At 51.5% G+C, this 16296-nt stretch overlaps 1 protein-coding gene across 2 annotated transcripts in view; it reads right to left on the bottom strand.

Annotated features, from left to right (window-relative positions):
- Nucleotides 1–1294: 1294 nt before the first annotated feature.
- Nucleotides 1295–16296, bottom strand: part of IGFBP2 (insulin like growth factor binding protein 2) — a 66954-nt gene continuing 51952 nt past the window's right edge. The window contains exons 2-4 of one of the 2 annotated variants that reach the window (XM_068407800.1): nucleotides 7571–7794; nucleotides 5960–6100; nucleotides 1295–3737 (exon numbers count right to left, since the gene is read on the bottom strand). In XM_068407800.1, the coding sequence (XP_068263901.1) occupies nucleotides 3570–3737; nucleotides 5960–6100; nucleotides 7571–7794 (533 nt within the window). In that variant the 3' untranslated portion in view covers nucleotides 1295–3569. The remainder of the gene's footprint in view (nucleotides 3738–5959; nucleotides 6101–7570; nucleotides 7795–16296) is intronic. The other variant, XM_068407801.1, reaches the window with a different exon arrangement.

Consider the following 16296-nt stretch of genomic DNA (forward strand, 5'->3'; position numbering starts at 1 on the left):
CCCATACATTTTCCTGGTGCTCCCCAACACTGCCCAGCCCCTCAGCATGCATCAGTCCCACTCAACGTACTGGCATGGGGTAGGAAAAAACACATGGGGAAGCAGCCCAGTGGTTTTGCCTTCCTTTGGGGAGGCCGAAGGGAAACCACAGCCACCTGGATGCTGGCAGTCAGGGTCACATGAGGCCTCTCCTTCAATGCTGCAATTTTAATTGAATGCAGCGTGCGGGTTTTTTTTTTAAGTATTATTATTCTTTGCCTCCCTGTGTGGTGCCCCAAGCACTGAGCTGTGCTGTCATACTCCCTTAGGCAGCACCTCTCACCCGAGGAGAAGGTGCAGGACCTTCAAGGGACCTGTCTCCATGGCCCCATGAGTGGAGCAGTTCAGCCAAGTCCCAATCCCACACACAGCTCAGGCCTCCCTTGCACCTTCCCAGCAGCCTGTTCTGGGCAAAGACTTCGCTCAGAAACACTAAGGGTGGCTTTTCAGCTGGCTCAAATTTTGCTCTCCTTGAGCAAGCACAGGGGAGAGCCCTTGGAGAGTCCCCCATGGACGGTTTCTTCCTGCAGGAACCCACTCAGCTGAGGAACTCTTTGCATGGGGTGCAGAGGAGACCAAAAACATAGCAAGATGCTTAAAGAAGCCTGGATGATTCATGGAGAACAGGTCCACCTGCCGGCTAATAAACAGCACAGTTGGATGTGACTGCCAACTCAAGAAGCCCCTGAAATACCAAGGTTGGGAGGCTGGAAAGAGCAGAGCTCCCTTCCCCTTACAGCCTTTGCCCAAGCATCTGCCAAGGTCCCTGAGGTCCTTGAGCTGGGTAAGAGGGACCTGCCCTTGCAAAGCTGCTCCCCTGCCCAAGGAGCAGGAAACCACCGCTCTCACACAGGTGGGAGCTCCACGAGCATCATGTCAGGGCATTCACGATACCATCCTCTCTGCCCAGCAAGGCGGGACACAACCACCCTTTTCCACCAAATCTAGCTGCTGTCAGGCAGGGAGATGGTCTCCACACATACGCTGGCCAGATGCCGACTCAAGAGGACTCAAGGGCACGGTTGTGTTTTGCAGACTCACAAGGTACCACGTGTGGAGCAGGAACATAGCAGGCCAGCGGACGAGCAACACCAGTTCCTCCCTGCTAATACAACTGGGACCAGTAACAATGAAAGGCCCAATTCCCATTGCCGCTTGTCAGGCTCAGTGTTTACAATGCACCCTGGACAAAAGCTGAACAGGCACAAATTTGGGTGTTATGCATCAGGCAAGGAAACGTGCCTTATGAACGGAGGGGAGTGGGGAGGGCGGAAGATGACAGTTTTCTGACATCCCATTTAATTTATTCCAACTTTATGCAGCTCAGCTTTTCCGAAAGAGAAAAAGAAAACACAAAACTTCCTGATTGCTAAACAAACTAAAATGTACAAACTGCAGATGAGAGCCAGCATATGCAAGCTTTACATGAAAAAGCAGAACACCCTCAGATGTTAACAGAACACAGGTAGCATCATTTTTACAGTTACTTGCCTTTGCATGCAAGTATGTTTTCTTTCTCTCTCGTGAACTCTCTTCCCCTCTCATTCACTTCCACGTGCACACACCCGCACCCCTGACTTTCCAAAGGAGGTCCTTTCCCTATCTCCTCCACTGCCACATCAAAACCTCTGCAAAGTCATGAGAGGCTTAATTTACAGAGACCACCTGTGCCCTTCACACTTGGGATCTGAAACATGGGCCAAGAAGGGGAGAAAAAAGCAATGAAGCCCAGCGCTCCCCTTCCTCCAGAGCCCAGTGGGCTTTTTATTTTTCCTTATCCAGATCAAAGTCCCTGGATGGGGGTGGGTACCAGCAGCAGGGACCCTGAGGTGGTGTTTCTGGGGTATGCCAGCAGTTACCAGAGGCTGGTCCCATCCCCGTGGGTCACGGTTGTGGTCAGGCAGCTTTGCTGCCTGGCTCGTGCAGTGCAGGCACAGGGTGCTCCCAGCCAGACCCCACACTTGCCAGGGAACCCCCTTTCCTCCACCCTATTCAACCTAACCCCACAGAGGACCTGGAGGCTGTTTGCTACTCAGAAGCATTTGCCAGAAATTAGGAGATACTTTATTTCACACCCTCCCTTGATTTCATTTAAGGAAAGCTCGAGACTTTTACTGTAAGGAGAGTATTTTCGCAATTGCTCTGCAAATAGTACCCATATTAAAAAAGGGAAGAAAAAAAGGGCAGAAAGTAATAAAATCTCCTTGCTTAGGCGATGGGGAAGTTATTTATTCTCAGCATCGGTGTGTTCTGTACAGAAAGAAATCAACAGGTGAAGTAACAGCAGTGAAATAGCTCTCCTCAGAGCGGCGTGTCCAGCGCAAAACCTCTCAGAGCGCCTGGAATTGCTCAGATTTAATCTATACAATTGTGTGTGTGGGCAGAGGGGTGCGTGTGTGTCAGGGCCTTTACCAAGCAAGATACATACTGTAATTTACTTACAAAGGAAAAAAAAAAGAAAAAGTGTGTGCTGAATAGCAGATGCTCACTCCAGTCCCAAGCGAAAATGCAGGGACAAGGGCAGCTGCTCGGGAGTGCAGGCTTTGGGTGGGTTTTTTCCTACCTAGAAACAAAGAAAGAATGAATGTGAGAGAGAGAAAAGAGAGACAGAGACACTCCCTGGCTTGTTATCCTAAATCTATGCAGGCATCCTTCCACCCAGCCCCAGCAAGTTCACTTCAGCTCCCTCAGCATAAGCTGATCCTAAGAAATACTGGGCAATAGCCCTTCAAACCCCCTGGAAAACCAAGCATTCAGCTTCACCATCACCCAAAGGCCCCATCCTCCCAGACCAGTGGCTGGAGCTGGGTCCCTGCAGGGCTGGCTGTGCCCCAGTGCCAGGAAGGGAAGCACCCAGGGGTGTTTGGGGGGTGGGGGGGGGGGCTGCCTCATCCTTCGCCCTTTCCGTTGCTGATGACTCCTTGGGGGATGTATCCTGACCCCACCTGCATGCTGCAGCTGGGAAGCAGAGTGCTTTCCTCCTTTCCTCCCTCCCTCACTGCATCCCAGGCCAGGACTGATGGCCAGGTTGGAGCACAGAGGACTGGCAGGACGCAAGAGGCAGGCCACACAGTATATACAGTCTTTGGTCTCGGGGAAAGGAGGAAAAGAGGGGGGGAAAGGGTGGGTTTCTTTTTCCTTTGTTTTTTGTTCCCCTCCTGCCCATGGTGAGGGGTTTTGCCCCCTGCGAGGTGTCAAGGAGCACATGGCATTCCATGCTGGAGGGTGCAGGAAGATGCCGCGAAGCAGCAGGGAGGGCATGGCTGTGGGGTGAGGAGCAAAAAAGACCGGTTCTCTGGCTTACGTTGGGTAAAAGACTATAGGAAAGCAGTCCCTTTTCCTTGCAACCCCGCCACTGCCCTTCCCCTCCCCTTGTCCCTCCCCTCCCCAGGAGCTGGGCAGCAGAGGAAGGAGGGCAGCACATAGGACCCAACCCAAGTCTCTTCCAGAGCCTAAGACATGCTGAAACCCATGTAAAATCCAGCACTGGGGCCATGGCGAGCTGCCCCAGCGAGCAGGATCACGTCCGTCTACTGGCTCCGCAGGGCGTGTGCTCCCCGATCCTCCTGCTCATGGGCTGTGTAGAAGAGGTGGCACTCGGGGTCCCCGCGGATGGTGGGTGCACCCTGGATCACCTTCCCATGGATGGGGTCCACACACCAGCACTCGCCGCGCTGCCCATTCACCGACATCTTGCACTGCACAGAGAGGAACAGGGCAGGCATCAGCTGAGGACACAGGGGGACAAAATCCCCTTCCCAGCCGCAAAGCCCGAACACAGGCAGAGCTGGGGTTTCTCCAGCGATTTGGCACTAGTTTGGATTTAGGCAAGATTCAGGGATGCTGCACTCACGCATCACAGGGTCTGTGCTGCACCAGCAGCACTGCTCCAGCAGTCCAGGCTGAGAGCTGGACCTCTTAGCCCAGAGGCTCTGCCAGGGACCAAGAAGCCGATTTTAACAAACCACGAGAACAACTGCCCCTGAGATGCATCACTGTCAACTGTGGCTGAAAGCATCCATGCAGTCAAAAAACCCTGGGGGAACAGGGATGAGACAGATGACAGAGGAGCTGTGTAAGCTGCTTCTCACCTGCAAATTGGGCTAAACAAACTGAAACGTGAGAACAAGGCCCCCACAGACAGACCCAAACATGTTTCCAAACAGGGTCTCGCTCTGTCACAGCACAGAGGTAGGGACCATGGTGCTTCTGGGCCTGGACTCTGCTCCCCACTCCCCACCCCCACCCCGCCCCAAGCCTGGTCTGGTTAGAAAGAAGTTTCTTGCCCTAATGATTATCATCTACCTCTTGCCCTGGCAGGCCTGCAGGCATTTTGAACCTGATGCTCATCCCTCCATCCCCAGAAGATACATCTCTGAATAGGGCATAGCAGGAGACACAGAGGTTACTCCCGCAGGCTGGGCTCTGCGTGCACTCTGTAAAGCTGAATTCATGCCATTTTCTGCAGCTGGACTGAGGTCAAAATGCAGCCTTGTTCATGGGAATGAAAAGCACAAACAGAGAGGAAGAAAAGGCCTCCCCACCAGGAGAGTACATCCAGCACCCTCCACCCAAGTGCTGGCCCACGGGAGGTGGGAACAACTGGGAATGCTTTTGTTGGCATCTGCTTTCCAGTGAATGAGAAGGAGCTGATGCTCAGCTCTGGAAACCCAGATGGAGGGAAATGGGTATCAGTTCACAGTTGCCTTTGTTTGCCCTTAGCCAGGACAGGGTCAGGGGGAGAAAAGAAAGCAATTTTTGTCCCTTCTCTTTTCCTGCAGCAGTGACCAGTATATAACCCACCTGCACCCTTCAGTGCAGGCTGACTTGTTTCCAATGCATCACTGCATTGCCCAGGCTCAGCTCATCTCCTTACAGGGAATTTTCCAGCTCTGCTTCATGCACCCCTTCCAAATGTGCTCATGCTGGGGGATCCAGCCAGCCCGTGGGGTGCTTCAGGGGGAGGCAGAGGGTCCAGTCAGGACAGGGAAGAGAGAAGGGATGTAGCAAGATTCTCTCAGAGCATCCTACTTTTTTTTTTTTAATGCTCCTGATCAAGGGGTAGAACTAACCCCGAGAAAAAGCCTTAGCCATGAAAACAGCAGGGGTTCTGGGGGCCCCTCCAAAGGCTCAGTTACACATAGCTGTAAGGGGTGCTCGTATCCAGGTACTATTCACACGTGGCTGCCAGTCAACCCTGGACAAGTTGGTGTTTTGCTGCCCAAGAGGCTTTTACCGGCATTTTTTTCCTCATGCCTCATCCGCTGACACCTGCTGTTTTTTCATGAATGAAGCCAAGTCGTCAGAATTCAGACACACATTAAGTCATTTGAGTCTTCCTGGGTCCCATAAATACTTTCAGAAGCATGCTGCACCCCAAGCCCCACCTCACCTGGAAGGAATCCCTCCTGGAGCTGTGAGACCTGCCTCGATTTGTGGAGGAAAACCAGTAAAGTGCTCTAGAAACCATCCTGACCCCAGGGGAAGTGCTTTCTGCTTTGTCTGCAGGAGTGTCCAGCACTCAGCCCCTCTCTGCTTTTCCCCTGTGGGGTCCCCGCCAGGACAAGACCTGGCTTAAAGCACATGAAAATAGACCTGGACAGATAAGCGGCTCTCATGGGGAAGAACGGGCTCTGAACTGAACAGATTCTCCATCTCTGGGCTGCCCGCAGCCATGTGTAGATGTGGGTCTCACATCTCCACTTGCTAGCCTGTGGCTGCAGATGGCCCTGGGTGTTACTAAACCTGTCCATGCCATGTGCAATATTTGCTGCTTACCGCCCCACACTGTGTGCGCGACATCAGCCCAGCCCTGAGCTGCTGCGTGTCCTCCTTGGCTGCGCACGGGAGGACGTGTGTTGAGCTGAGGGCTGCTGCTGGGAGTGCAGCCAGCCTTGGGGCTCTGGGTCTCCACACTTGCCTGTTTGAGATTGTACAAGCCATGCTTGTCGCAGTTGGGGATGTGGAGGGAGTAGAGGTGCTCCAGGGGACCTCGCTCATCTGGCAGCCGCATAGTGGAGATGCGTTCCAGGACCTGATCCAGCTCCTGCTGACAAGGGGTCTGAAAAGAGCCCAGAAAGCAGAAAACAAACAAACAAAAACCATCAGACAATGGGACCATTCACACTTTGAACAGCAGAAACACCAGTGAGGATGAACACCTGCGTGCACCTCCTCAGGACACAGGTTTGCCACTGGGCTCCACTGCTGACTTCACCTGCAGGCACCCAAAGGCATGTCCGCACACGCTGATGCGCAGAGATACACATGGGGAGACATGCACATCTCTCCCATGTACCTCATGTGGCCAAGAGCCAGCATGACACCAGGTCACAGGCCCTAGAGGCACAGAGCAGGAGAAGCCTCAGAGATGCTCCCATGAGTCCCACTGGTGGTGACAAGTGATGTAAAACAGGACTAATCCAAACAGACCAGGAGGGTTTCCATGAGCATAGCCCAGATCCCACACCTGTGATGCAGTTTTGGCTCAGAAGTGCAACCCAAAGCATGTGAGACCCCAGCGGAACGGAAGGGAAGCCCCAGGAATGAGAGCACCCAGCAAACCCAGCCTCTAGAGACATCTCTCTTGCTCCACAGCAGCCCCAAGCCAGGGCTCCCCGCCAAGGCAGCCTGGTTGAATTATGTCTGACGGGAGCCAGAGTGAGTCCACACCTATGCTTTTGCAGTTGCTGGGGGTTTTTTTGTTTTGTTTTTTTTTGGTTGGTTGGTTGGTTTTGGTTTTGTTTTTTTTTTCCAAAGGAGCAGCGGCAGTGTGAGAGCTCTCTAAATTGGTGGTGCCTGGACCTTATTTTGAACCTCTGCTTTACCTATTCCTTGGAGGGGTGAGGGCTCTTTTAAAGCCCCTTTCTGTCCCTGCACTCCCTAGATATAAATAGCCTCTATGTTTATTATGGACCTTTTGGGGTGGCTTCTATCCCCATCCCATCTAGTTGCCTTGACCAAGCTGCCCACTAGAGGGAAACCACGGCCAAGGACTGGAGGGCAGAGAGACTGACAGGGAGAACTCCGGGCACTCTCCCGGCTATGTGACAGCCCCACAACCCATCCTCGGGGGCTCTGGGCCCCCCCCTCAACCTGCACTGGGGCTGCCCTGCAGCAGGCAGACACCCTCCACCCCCCAAATCCCCTTGGGCCACCTCTGGCACTTTCTTAGGGAAAAAGGGTGTGAGAAAACTGGTCTGTGGGCAAAGGGCACACTCACACCCCTGCAGAGGTAGGTGTTGAGCCAGCAGGACCCCCTTTCTCTAGCTCTGCTGTCAGGAGGTGAAGCTGCAATGAAAATAACTCCTCCTTGCCAGAACATCAAAGTTCATCAGATGGTGTGCTCAGCCCCAGCTTCAGGCCAAAATAAACGTTTGCTTTTCCTTTTTTTTCCTCTATCCCTCTTCCCACTTTTTTTTCTTTCTCAGACAGTTTGTGGCAAATGTCACTAAGGCTTTTGCATTCAGCATTTCCTCAGCAAGCCTGCAGCTGCCTCCATTAGCTCCTCACTCCCCCCCCGCCCTCTCACCCTGCCCGTCGACAGCCGTGACTTCTTCGAGTCCTCATGGTTGTGGTGGGGCTTGCCGACTTTGCCCATCTGCCGCTGCTGCTCGTTCACCTTCTCCCTCATAACCGCCAGCTCCTTCATGCCCGACTTCATGGGCTTCCTCCCGCCAGCTCCACTCAGGATCCCCGGGGTGCCATCCACGTGGTTCTCGGCAAGGATGCTCTCGGACCGGTCATCACCATTATCTGCAGTAGACAGGGCAGACACGGAAAGGGTCAAGCTCAGCCAGGCACTCTCTCACGTGTTCATCCCATCCTGGATCACTTTCGAGCATGGCTAGTTACCAAGCCATAAAATCTTTGCATGCAAAAATTTTAAATTGCATTAGCCCTTTCATCTGGAAGGTGAGAATAGATCCTTTCATTCTGGAGTTATTACCACGCTAAAAGACACTTCAGAGAGCAAGGGAAATCGCTGCTGGAGAAGTTCTTTCTGCTTTTTCTTTGACCTTCTAAATTACTTCCCGAAGAATGTAATTTTCCCATCAGAAGTCCAGTTGGGTTAGCAATGCCAAGTGTACTTCGGCTCCAAAACTTAAAACCACAGTGATTAGTAACAATACCTTGAGTTCATCCATCATCCCCCAGAGTATCTCCAGGAATACTTACTCAATATTAACGTGCTAAAATAAATTCTCAGGCCTGCTTTCAAAAATACCTTGCCTCTGTTTTATGGCCACCCTAATTTCCCTCAGAGATCCTGCCATTTCAGTGATTGTCCTTGCTGTATCGTCTTTCATGTCATTTGTCATGCAGTGCATTACTCATTTATCTTCTACCTACTTCTGTATTTGGCCACTTCTGCTGACCGTGGAAGAGCCCCACATATCCCGGGCCCAACTCTGCCACCGCTGCAAGCCGCAAGACCCCCGGCTTGTTCAGCCTTTTCAAAATCAGTTAGCAGAAATCTAGGGATAAACACTGGACTTTTTCCATCTCCTCCACTCCCTGCTTTGCGCATTTTCCCAGTTCACTGGGTGCCATTTCCAAGAGCAATCCTTGCCAAAGTAGGACACAATGGTCGCAATGCTGTAGACACCAGTCCCTGTGGACTTTGCGGTGGCAATGAGGACAGATCTCAATTCCTCCTGCTTGCTCCAGAAGCCCAGAAGGTGACAGCTGACCCCTCTTTGGTGCCTGGTCTGATCTAGCTGAGCAAGCACGTCCAACTGTAGCTGGATCTAACATTGAAGCTGGCCCTGCTTTAAGCAGGGGCTTGGACCAAGACCTCCAGAGGGCCTTTCCAGCCCAAATTATGATTCAACCCATGTGCGCACATCACCTCTCACTGCAATAACCCAGGCTAAGTATGTCTCTGTATATAGAAGCTCTTCAGCAGCTTCACAGGTCCCACATCAGTGACAGACCAGGCCATTCTGGTCCTACAGTGGTGACAAACCTGAAGTGTCTTTCAGCATATGCCAAGGAGGAACTGTAGCACCCAGCCTCCCAACATCTGCATTCTCTCTGGCACCTCTGATTTCAGCTTTCCAGCACTTCAGGACTCCGGCACTTATATAGAAGTAAAGAAATAACAACAAACCCTGCAAGACGGAGGGCAAGCAATGGTTTAGCTCATGTAACAATGCTTAATTTATGGATCTCTCCTGCTTCTTGGAAGACCAAGCACACAGAGCATTTACAGACTTTAACATTTCCTTTTTTTTCAGAAGCTACGTCGTGATGTTTTGTCAGAACATAGCTCTACTGTCATGACAGTGAGTGAAAAATCATAATAGCAAGTGTTTTATTTCTGCCACAGCTTTCCAAGCTCGTTTCAGGTGTGACAACACCGGGCTCACACAGGGGAAACAGCAAGAAGAGTTTTGTCTGAACTTACTCAGCAAATGTGCGGCTGCCTGCAGACTGATGGCAAGAGAACAGCCCAAGCAGGCTCGACCAAACAGCCACCCCAGCCCGGCATGCCGTCCACAAGAGACCATCAGCAGCTTCTTGGGGACACACGTCAGAAGGACCATTCCCAATCCGTGCTGCAGATCAGCAGGAAAAGCACTTTCATAGCTGGAAACTGCATCTGACCCAGAGGCTTTAAAAGCCACTGACATACCCACCCCTCAATGGATTTGTCCAATAATATCCTTTTGAACTTCCTCACCATTTTGGCTTCAGATCTCCCACTAGTGCGATTGTCCCATTTCCCAGAAATACTAAAATGTGTTTGGTCTGCAGGCTTTTAGCTGCTTAGGTAGCGACTGAAAAGCAAACACAGGGCAAAACCAATCCGGCAAAGTCCATTACTTTCCTCAATACTGGTTCCAGATGAGAACTGGGACCAGGTTTGATAGCCAGATGGGCAAGCTCAAAGTCTGGGCTGCTGCCTGGCGATTGCTGTCTGGCTGTCATCCTAGGAGCCGGACAAGGAATATTTTGAGCAGGAATCTTCTGTTTATACACCAGTCTCCCCGTTAATTAGAAACACATCGTGAGAAGAGAGAAGGCCATGAGGCCGCCCTTCAGACAGGATCAAATGGAAATACACTGTGCAAGAGACGGGCAAGGCTGGCCAGGCTCTGATCCTCAACGAACTGCTTAGGAGGGTTTTAGCCTTCTGACAGTCTTTTGTGCTCCTCTCCTTGGTGTCCCACCAAGCTGTTAACAGCAGAAGAACAAGCGCAGCAGCAGGGCAGCATCTCAGACATGTTGCAGTCCCCTGTTTCATTCAGAAAACCGATGGTACAAACCCACGGAAAAGCAGCAAACTGAAGCGGTGCCTTCCCCCATTGATTCTCACTCCTTCCTGCCTCCAACTAAAATATATTGACATCTGCCCAAATAAGCACTGCGCTAGTAAATGAAGGCAAGCTGGTAAGCCTCTTGTCGGCTGATTCATTCACAAAACCTGCTTCTGATAATATTTTTGCTCATTTTTTCTCACTTTCCAATGCTAACAAATATCAGCCCAAAGAAAACCACTGATGGGAGTGGAGTGTGCAAGCCCATGTGCATGAACACACCTAGGGACAGGAGAGATTGGTCTTGGCTCCTCAGGCACCATCATGGGAGCAAGCCTGGAGCAGAGGCCGGGAAGGTCTAGCTGCTATCGACTACAAGCTCTCCTCTCCAAGGCTGAGCCAGCCACAGCAAGCCGTACCCTCACCCTGCTGCTGATCTGGATTGATCCACATGGGGATGATGCCAGAGCCCCATCACAGCTTTTCCCTCTCCCAAACATGGTGCTACACTTCAGAGGAGTTCTCCTGACCTGGGGCTGGCAGGGATGGCTCAATCACTGGGAAAGGGAGACAGAAGTTGGCCCCACATGCAAAGCACCAGTGTTTCCTTCACAGACGAGCTGCCTGCACGGGAGGAGGCTGAGCATCAGGTGTGATGGACCACATTTCAAAGAGCAAATGGACTAGGTAGCAAGAGTGGAAACATCAAGCCTCGAGGTTGGGAGAACACAGAGCATGCCATGAGCCAAACAACACCTTTTACAGACAGATAATGCTTTTTAACACTGCCCAAAAGCAGCAAATTGCGCGTGCTTGCTTATGACTATCCATGAACCAATTAAGTCACCCATCAACCCCACCGGCATGGGATGGGCAGGTATGCAATTGCGTCAGATATACAACCCTAATCTGTCATCCTGGCAAACGCCCTTTTGCTGACCAATTTTAATTCACACTAAATATATCTGTGAACGGAGTGGTGCCAGACTCCAAAACAATTAAGTTTTATAGTTCTTCCCTTTTCCTATTGCATGTGGAAAACCTCTCCTGCGCTATTTTGGATCAAAAGGTAGAGCACTTTGTTCAGGGTGGGACAAGCGTGGCAGGAATCAAAGGAGATAGCTGAAGTTCTCCTGAACACTGATGTGGAGCCCATGAAACACTTCTCTCCATGCCAAGAAAATTATTTCGTTATGGCCTTTTTCAAGGAAAATTCCCATTGGCTTCAATGGGGCGAGGACTTGGCTGAGGTGAAAGCGTATTCAAACGGCCATCCGCTAACATCTGTAGGGAGCTGCAGAGTCTCGCCAACAGTTTCAAAAGTGGCTACCAATTTCCAGTGCTGAAATTTTTGGGAATCTTGTTTGAAACGTCTAGGTACCTCTGCCGAGACGACTGAGAAACAGAGGGGCTTAAAAACAACCTGTCACTTCCAGAGCTACAAGAAAAAAACACCACACAAAAAAAGGCAGCTGTCTGAGGTTAAAAATACATCTTTATCCCTTTGAAGAGCCCCGAAGTGTATCAGGACTGCAGGACAGGACTGAGCCTGTAGCACTCACTTAGCAGGAGAGGGCCAGCCTGTGTCACGGGGAACATGCACTATGCCAAGGACCGCATCTACCCTCTCCAGCGCTGCTCCCTCTCTGCACTTGTTTTCTTTCGAGGACAGCTTGCCCACAGGGTTTCACATGCATTTGCTTATCTGCCTGGGGTGTTTGCATAGTGTTTAAGTGCTGATTAAAGTCCCAGACCCACAGAAAGTTTCACCCAAGTAGCCTTCAACAACCTGCCTGGAGCCCCACTAGACTCAGGTCCCAGCTGTGTCCTGGGCTGGACAGGGCTTACATCTCCCTCCCGCAGCAAATCGCAGCCTGCACTGGCCAGCACTTTGAATGAAGACATCACAGCACTTCGCAGTTCATTAATTACGCTGGAGAGAGAGGTGTTCATCCTGGGTTGCACATGGTAAAAAACAAAGGCACGGGAAAATTGTAGAGCATTGCCCAAAGCCACACAGGGAATCGATGAGCGAACCAGGAACCTGTGCTCCTGCCCCGACACTGCATTGTGCGCAGGAGCGAGAGCACTTGGGGCTGTGGGAATGCAGCATCCAGAGAGTGATTTTTCACCCTGAGCAGTGTTGTGCATCTCATCTAGCTTTTTTTTTTTTTTCTCCCCCCTCCAACACTTTTAGCCTCTTCTGGCCACAAGTTCTACCATTTCAGGACAATTTAAGTGCCTGTTCTGGGTTTTGCTTGCAACTTCTTATTTTAAGGAGTAGAGCTGCCTGTCCCAGGCTGCCAGGAGTCCAGCACTTGTCCTTTGCAGCCTGAAAGCGGACAGGGCCTTTAAACCTGACCTTTAACATGCACAACAGCCACGGCCAGAGAATTACTTGTAGGAAGGTGGGGAAGGAGCAGACAAACCCTGACCGCAGCCCCGGTGACCTCTGCCTCATCAGTCTGCAAAGTATTTCTAGGAGAGCCCTGGGCAAAGGCTCCTGTGTAACAGCTCTGGTGTGGGTGTTGTCAACCTGGAGCTTGGATACCTCAGAAAACGTTTGCCAGCAGGGATTATACCGGCATTGCAATTTCCTCGCAGCAGGAGCTGCCAAGAACAAAGTCCCCCCTGGGCCCTCTGGCCCATCCTACCCCAAAAAGGACCCAGGGTTTGCTGATTACTGCTGCCAAACTGCAAAGCGCTGAGCCACGGCACAGCATCCATCAGCACTCAGCTGACTGCGGAGGGGAAACACGGGGACACCGGTACATGGTCTGGTCCCAGGTGTAATCAAGCCAGGCTGGATGCAGCTCTCCAGAGGCAGACAAAACCAAAGCAGCTGCTCAGCTGTCACTCTTCACTTCGCACATTAAAAAAAAAAGCACAACTGGTAAATGCCACAGAGGGAGCACAAGCAATGGGCCATATAGGAGAGGGGGCGATGGGAGAAGGGATGTAGAGCAGAGAAGCAGCCCCTCTGCCCCTGGAAAACATCTCTCACAGAGGCCAACCGTGGATGCTCAGGGGAGGAGCAGAAGAAAGGGCACAATTGCAGAGCAATCCCTCCCCAGCTCTCCTCCTGCAATCAGCAGTTCAGGAGCCAAAGGCTGCATCTGGACTGGGTTTAACAGCCATTGACAGGCCTAACTGGGGAGTCCTGCGTGATCCCTTTCTGGATTCAACTACACAGACTCCCCCCCATACTTCCTCCTGGTCCCCTCTCCCCAGCCAGCGGCCTGTTCTGCTTAGCCTCATCTGGTTCTGGACAGGAGACGTGGATGTTTAAGCACTTGATTTGGTTGCAGAGGACACACAGCCAGTGTTCCTGGGCAGCCCAGGGGTGTCCATGCCACCCAGTTTTTGGGAGAGCTGGTCTCCTAGGAGATCACCTCAGAGCATCTCTCCATCTGCCAAGGAGCTCCTCCAGGGTAGGTTCCTGGGATCCTCTGCCTGCGCTCCCCATGGTTATTTCATCACGCCAACTTGCTCAGGAACAGTGAGGCAATTGCACACCACAGCCAGAAAATTCCTGCATCGGTCTCCAAGAGCTTGTTTTACCTCTGTGATAGGCTGTCCACAAAGCACTCTGAGATCCCCTGGGGCCAAGAGCCCTGGGGCTCTGCAAACACCCTTTATTTTTGCTGTGGGAACTTTCCAGCCCATCTCTACCAGCAGGGAGGGCAGGACTGGGGAGGGAACGGCATGTTCTGGCCAGGGGTTGCTTAGCAAGCTCCTCTCCCTGCCCTGAGCAGCTGGCACCAAGGGGTGATCCAAGGGGCACCCAGTGCCTTCCTTTGGCTCAGGCGTCCTGCAGGAAATGCTTTATGCTCCTCCAAAGTGCCGGGGACACTGACTTGGGGCAGCACAGCTTTCAGCAGCCTGCTTCGCTCCCTTTTCTCTGCCCATTCCTGGTGGAGAAAGCAGCTTTCCCTTCTCCATCCACCTAGGTCCAGAGTCACAGAAAAACCTCCTACCCACCGCACAGTGCCCTATGGTGCACCTGTGCCCCATTGCACACCACTGGAGCAAGCACAGAGGTGATACTGAAATGGAACTGATGTCAGATGAGGGAAGAAGAGGGACTGAGAAGTCCCTTTCCCTGGGCTTTACTTCAAACAGTTTTGTTAGGTTTTTTTTTTTAAATCATATTTGTAGATTGGTTTACCAAGGATACAGGACTTGTGCATAACACAGTGTGCCTCTATGTGTTTCTGCGTGTGCACGTATGACTGCCTGTCTCCCTGTTAGTCCTCCTACCCCTCCACCTCCCGATATATCTACAAACACGTCAGCAAATGCCAACTACATCTCAAACAGGAACACAATTCTCAAAAATAGTAAGTTTCCACCATTTCATGGAAATTTGCAGCCAGGCTGAAGAGAGATAAAATAGCAGGGTTTGTTTTGTTAGCTTTCTTTCCAAACGATTCGACTGATGGGCTGTGTAGCACATCACCAGCCCACTCCGTGTGGGCCCAGCGTAGCACAAACCACTGCTGGGGGAGGTCTGCTCCAGCTCTCCTCCTGCCAACAGCAAGCCTGCAAGTGCTGTTTGCAACATCCTGCTCCCACCCGCGCCAGCCCTTCGCTGCATGCCAAGGACGATAAGGGAAAACGCTGTTCGGGTCCCTCAAAAATGCAGGAGGACACTTCAAGGCCCCTCATTTACCCAACTTCCACTTGCAATTCTGCTTTTCTTTCACCCACTACTTCCCCTGCTCGTGGGGCTACTGAGCATCCCAATGCGCACCTACAGCAGAGACTCCGGACTCACCTAAAAGCTGAGGAGCCAGAGGGTCTCGCCTTGAGGCTGATGACAGTGGTCTTGCACATGCTTAACCTCAACATATGTGAGGGCATCTTGCTCAGGGGAAAGACTTAAACATGTTTGGAAGGTTTTGCTGAGAGAGGCTCTCCCAGCTCCCTGCTGCCATGAAAGCATTCCCCCTTGTCAGTGAACCATATCGCAGCCCTTTCAACACACTTCTCTGATTAGCCCACCGCAAAGCTGCAACCTTCCCAGCAGAACCAAATGAATTAAATTGAAACCACTTCCAAGCTTAAATTAATTGCACTGCAGCTTCCCGATTTGACCTTGACCCCATCTGTAAGATCCCCAGAGTAGCTGCTACTTAGTCATTAGGGGCTTCTGCCTGAATGCAACGAGCCATTAACCTTATCAGGCCAAGTCTCTGCTCTCCGTCCCTGGTCACTTGCATGCATTGTGTGGTCTTCGGTGCCCCAGCCACCTCAAAAAAGCCTCCACCAACTTCTAGTATAAGCTCAGCTCATAAATCCTCAGTTCCTACGAATTTCCAGAACAGAACCAGACCACAAAACCACCTTGTTCATTGCCTACAGGTTTTACTGCTGTGTTTGAATTACCTTTATTTCCCTAGTTTGTTTTAGGAAACACAGGCTCATCTCTGACCCTGAGTCCAAGCCCATTGGGGCTTTTGCATCCCACAGTCCAGACTACTCAAGCACAGAAGAGGCTTCCTTACCGCAGCCTCCATGAGGGTGCTTGCATGTTAATTATTATCTAGATGATCTCTGTTCAGCATTGGGATGCTGCACCTCTCTTTCCTGCAGGAGAGCCAGCAGCTGGCAGAGTTACAGGCGCTGTGAGCGGTAACAGGGCTGATTCCCAGGTACGACGCTCTGCAGCCTGCCAGAAAGGGCTTATAAAGGACTGATGATCTGATGGACACACAGTCACAAACCAGAAACTCTTCTCTGAATTCACATTAAACATTTCTGCCTCCCTCACACGTTTTTGGAAAAAGTATAATATACAGGACCTGTTCAGACTCTTCTCCTATTTTAAGATGATACCTTTCTAGGTGCAGGCAGTGACAAGCAAACACCAAGTTAGCTGGAGACAGACAGTCAAAAATCAATTTGAGCCCACACCAAGGAAAGGTGCTGCTGCAAGCAGTGCTCACATCTGTCCATCAGGCTCTTCAAACCCATTTAATGTGTCTCTTGGATA

Source organism: Nyctibius grandis, chromosome 9 (genome assembly GCF_013368605.1).
Source record: "Nyctibius grandis isolate bNycGra1 chromosome 9, bNycGra1.pri, whole genome shotgun sequence".
Taxonomy (NCBI): domain Eukaryota; kingdom Metazoa; phylum Chordata; class Aves; order Nyctibiiformes; family Nyctibiidae; genus Nyctibius; species Nyctibius grandis.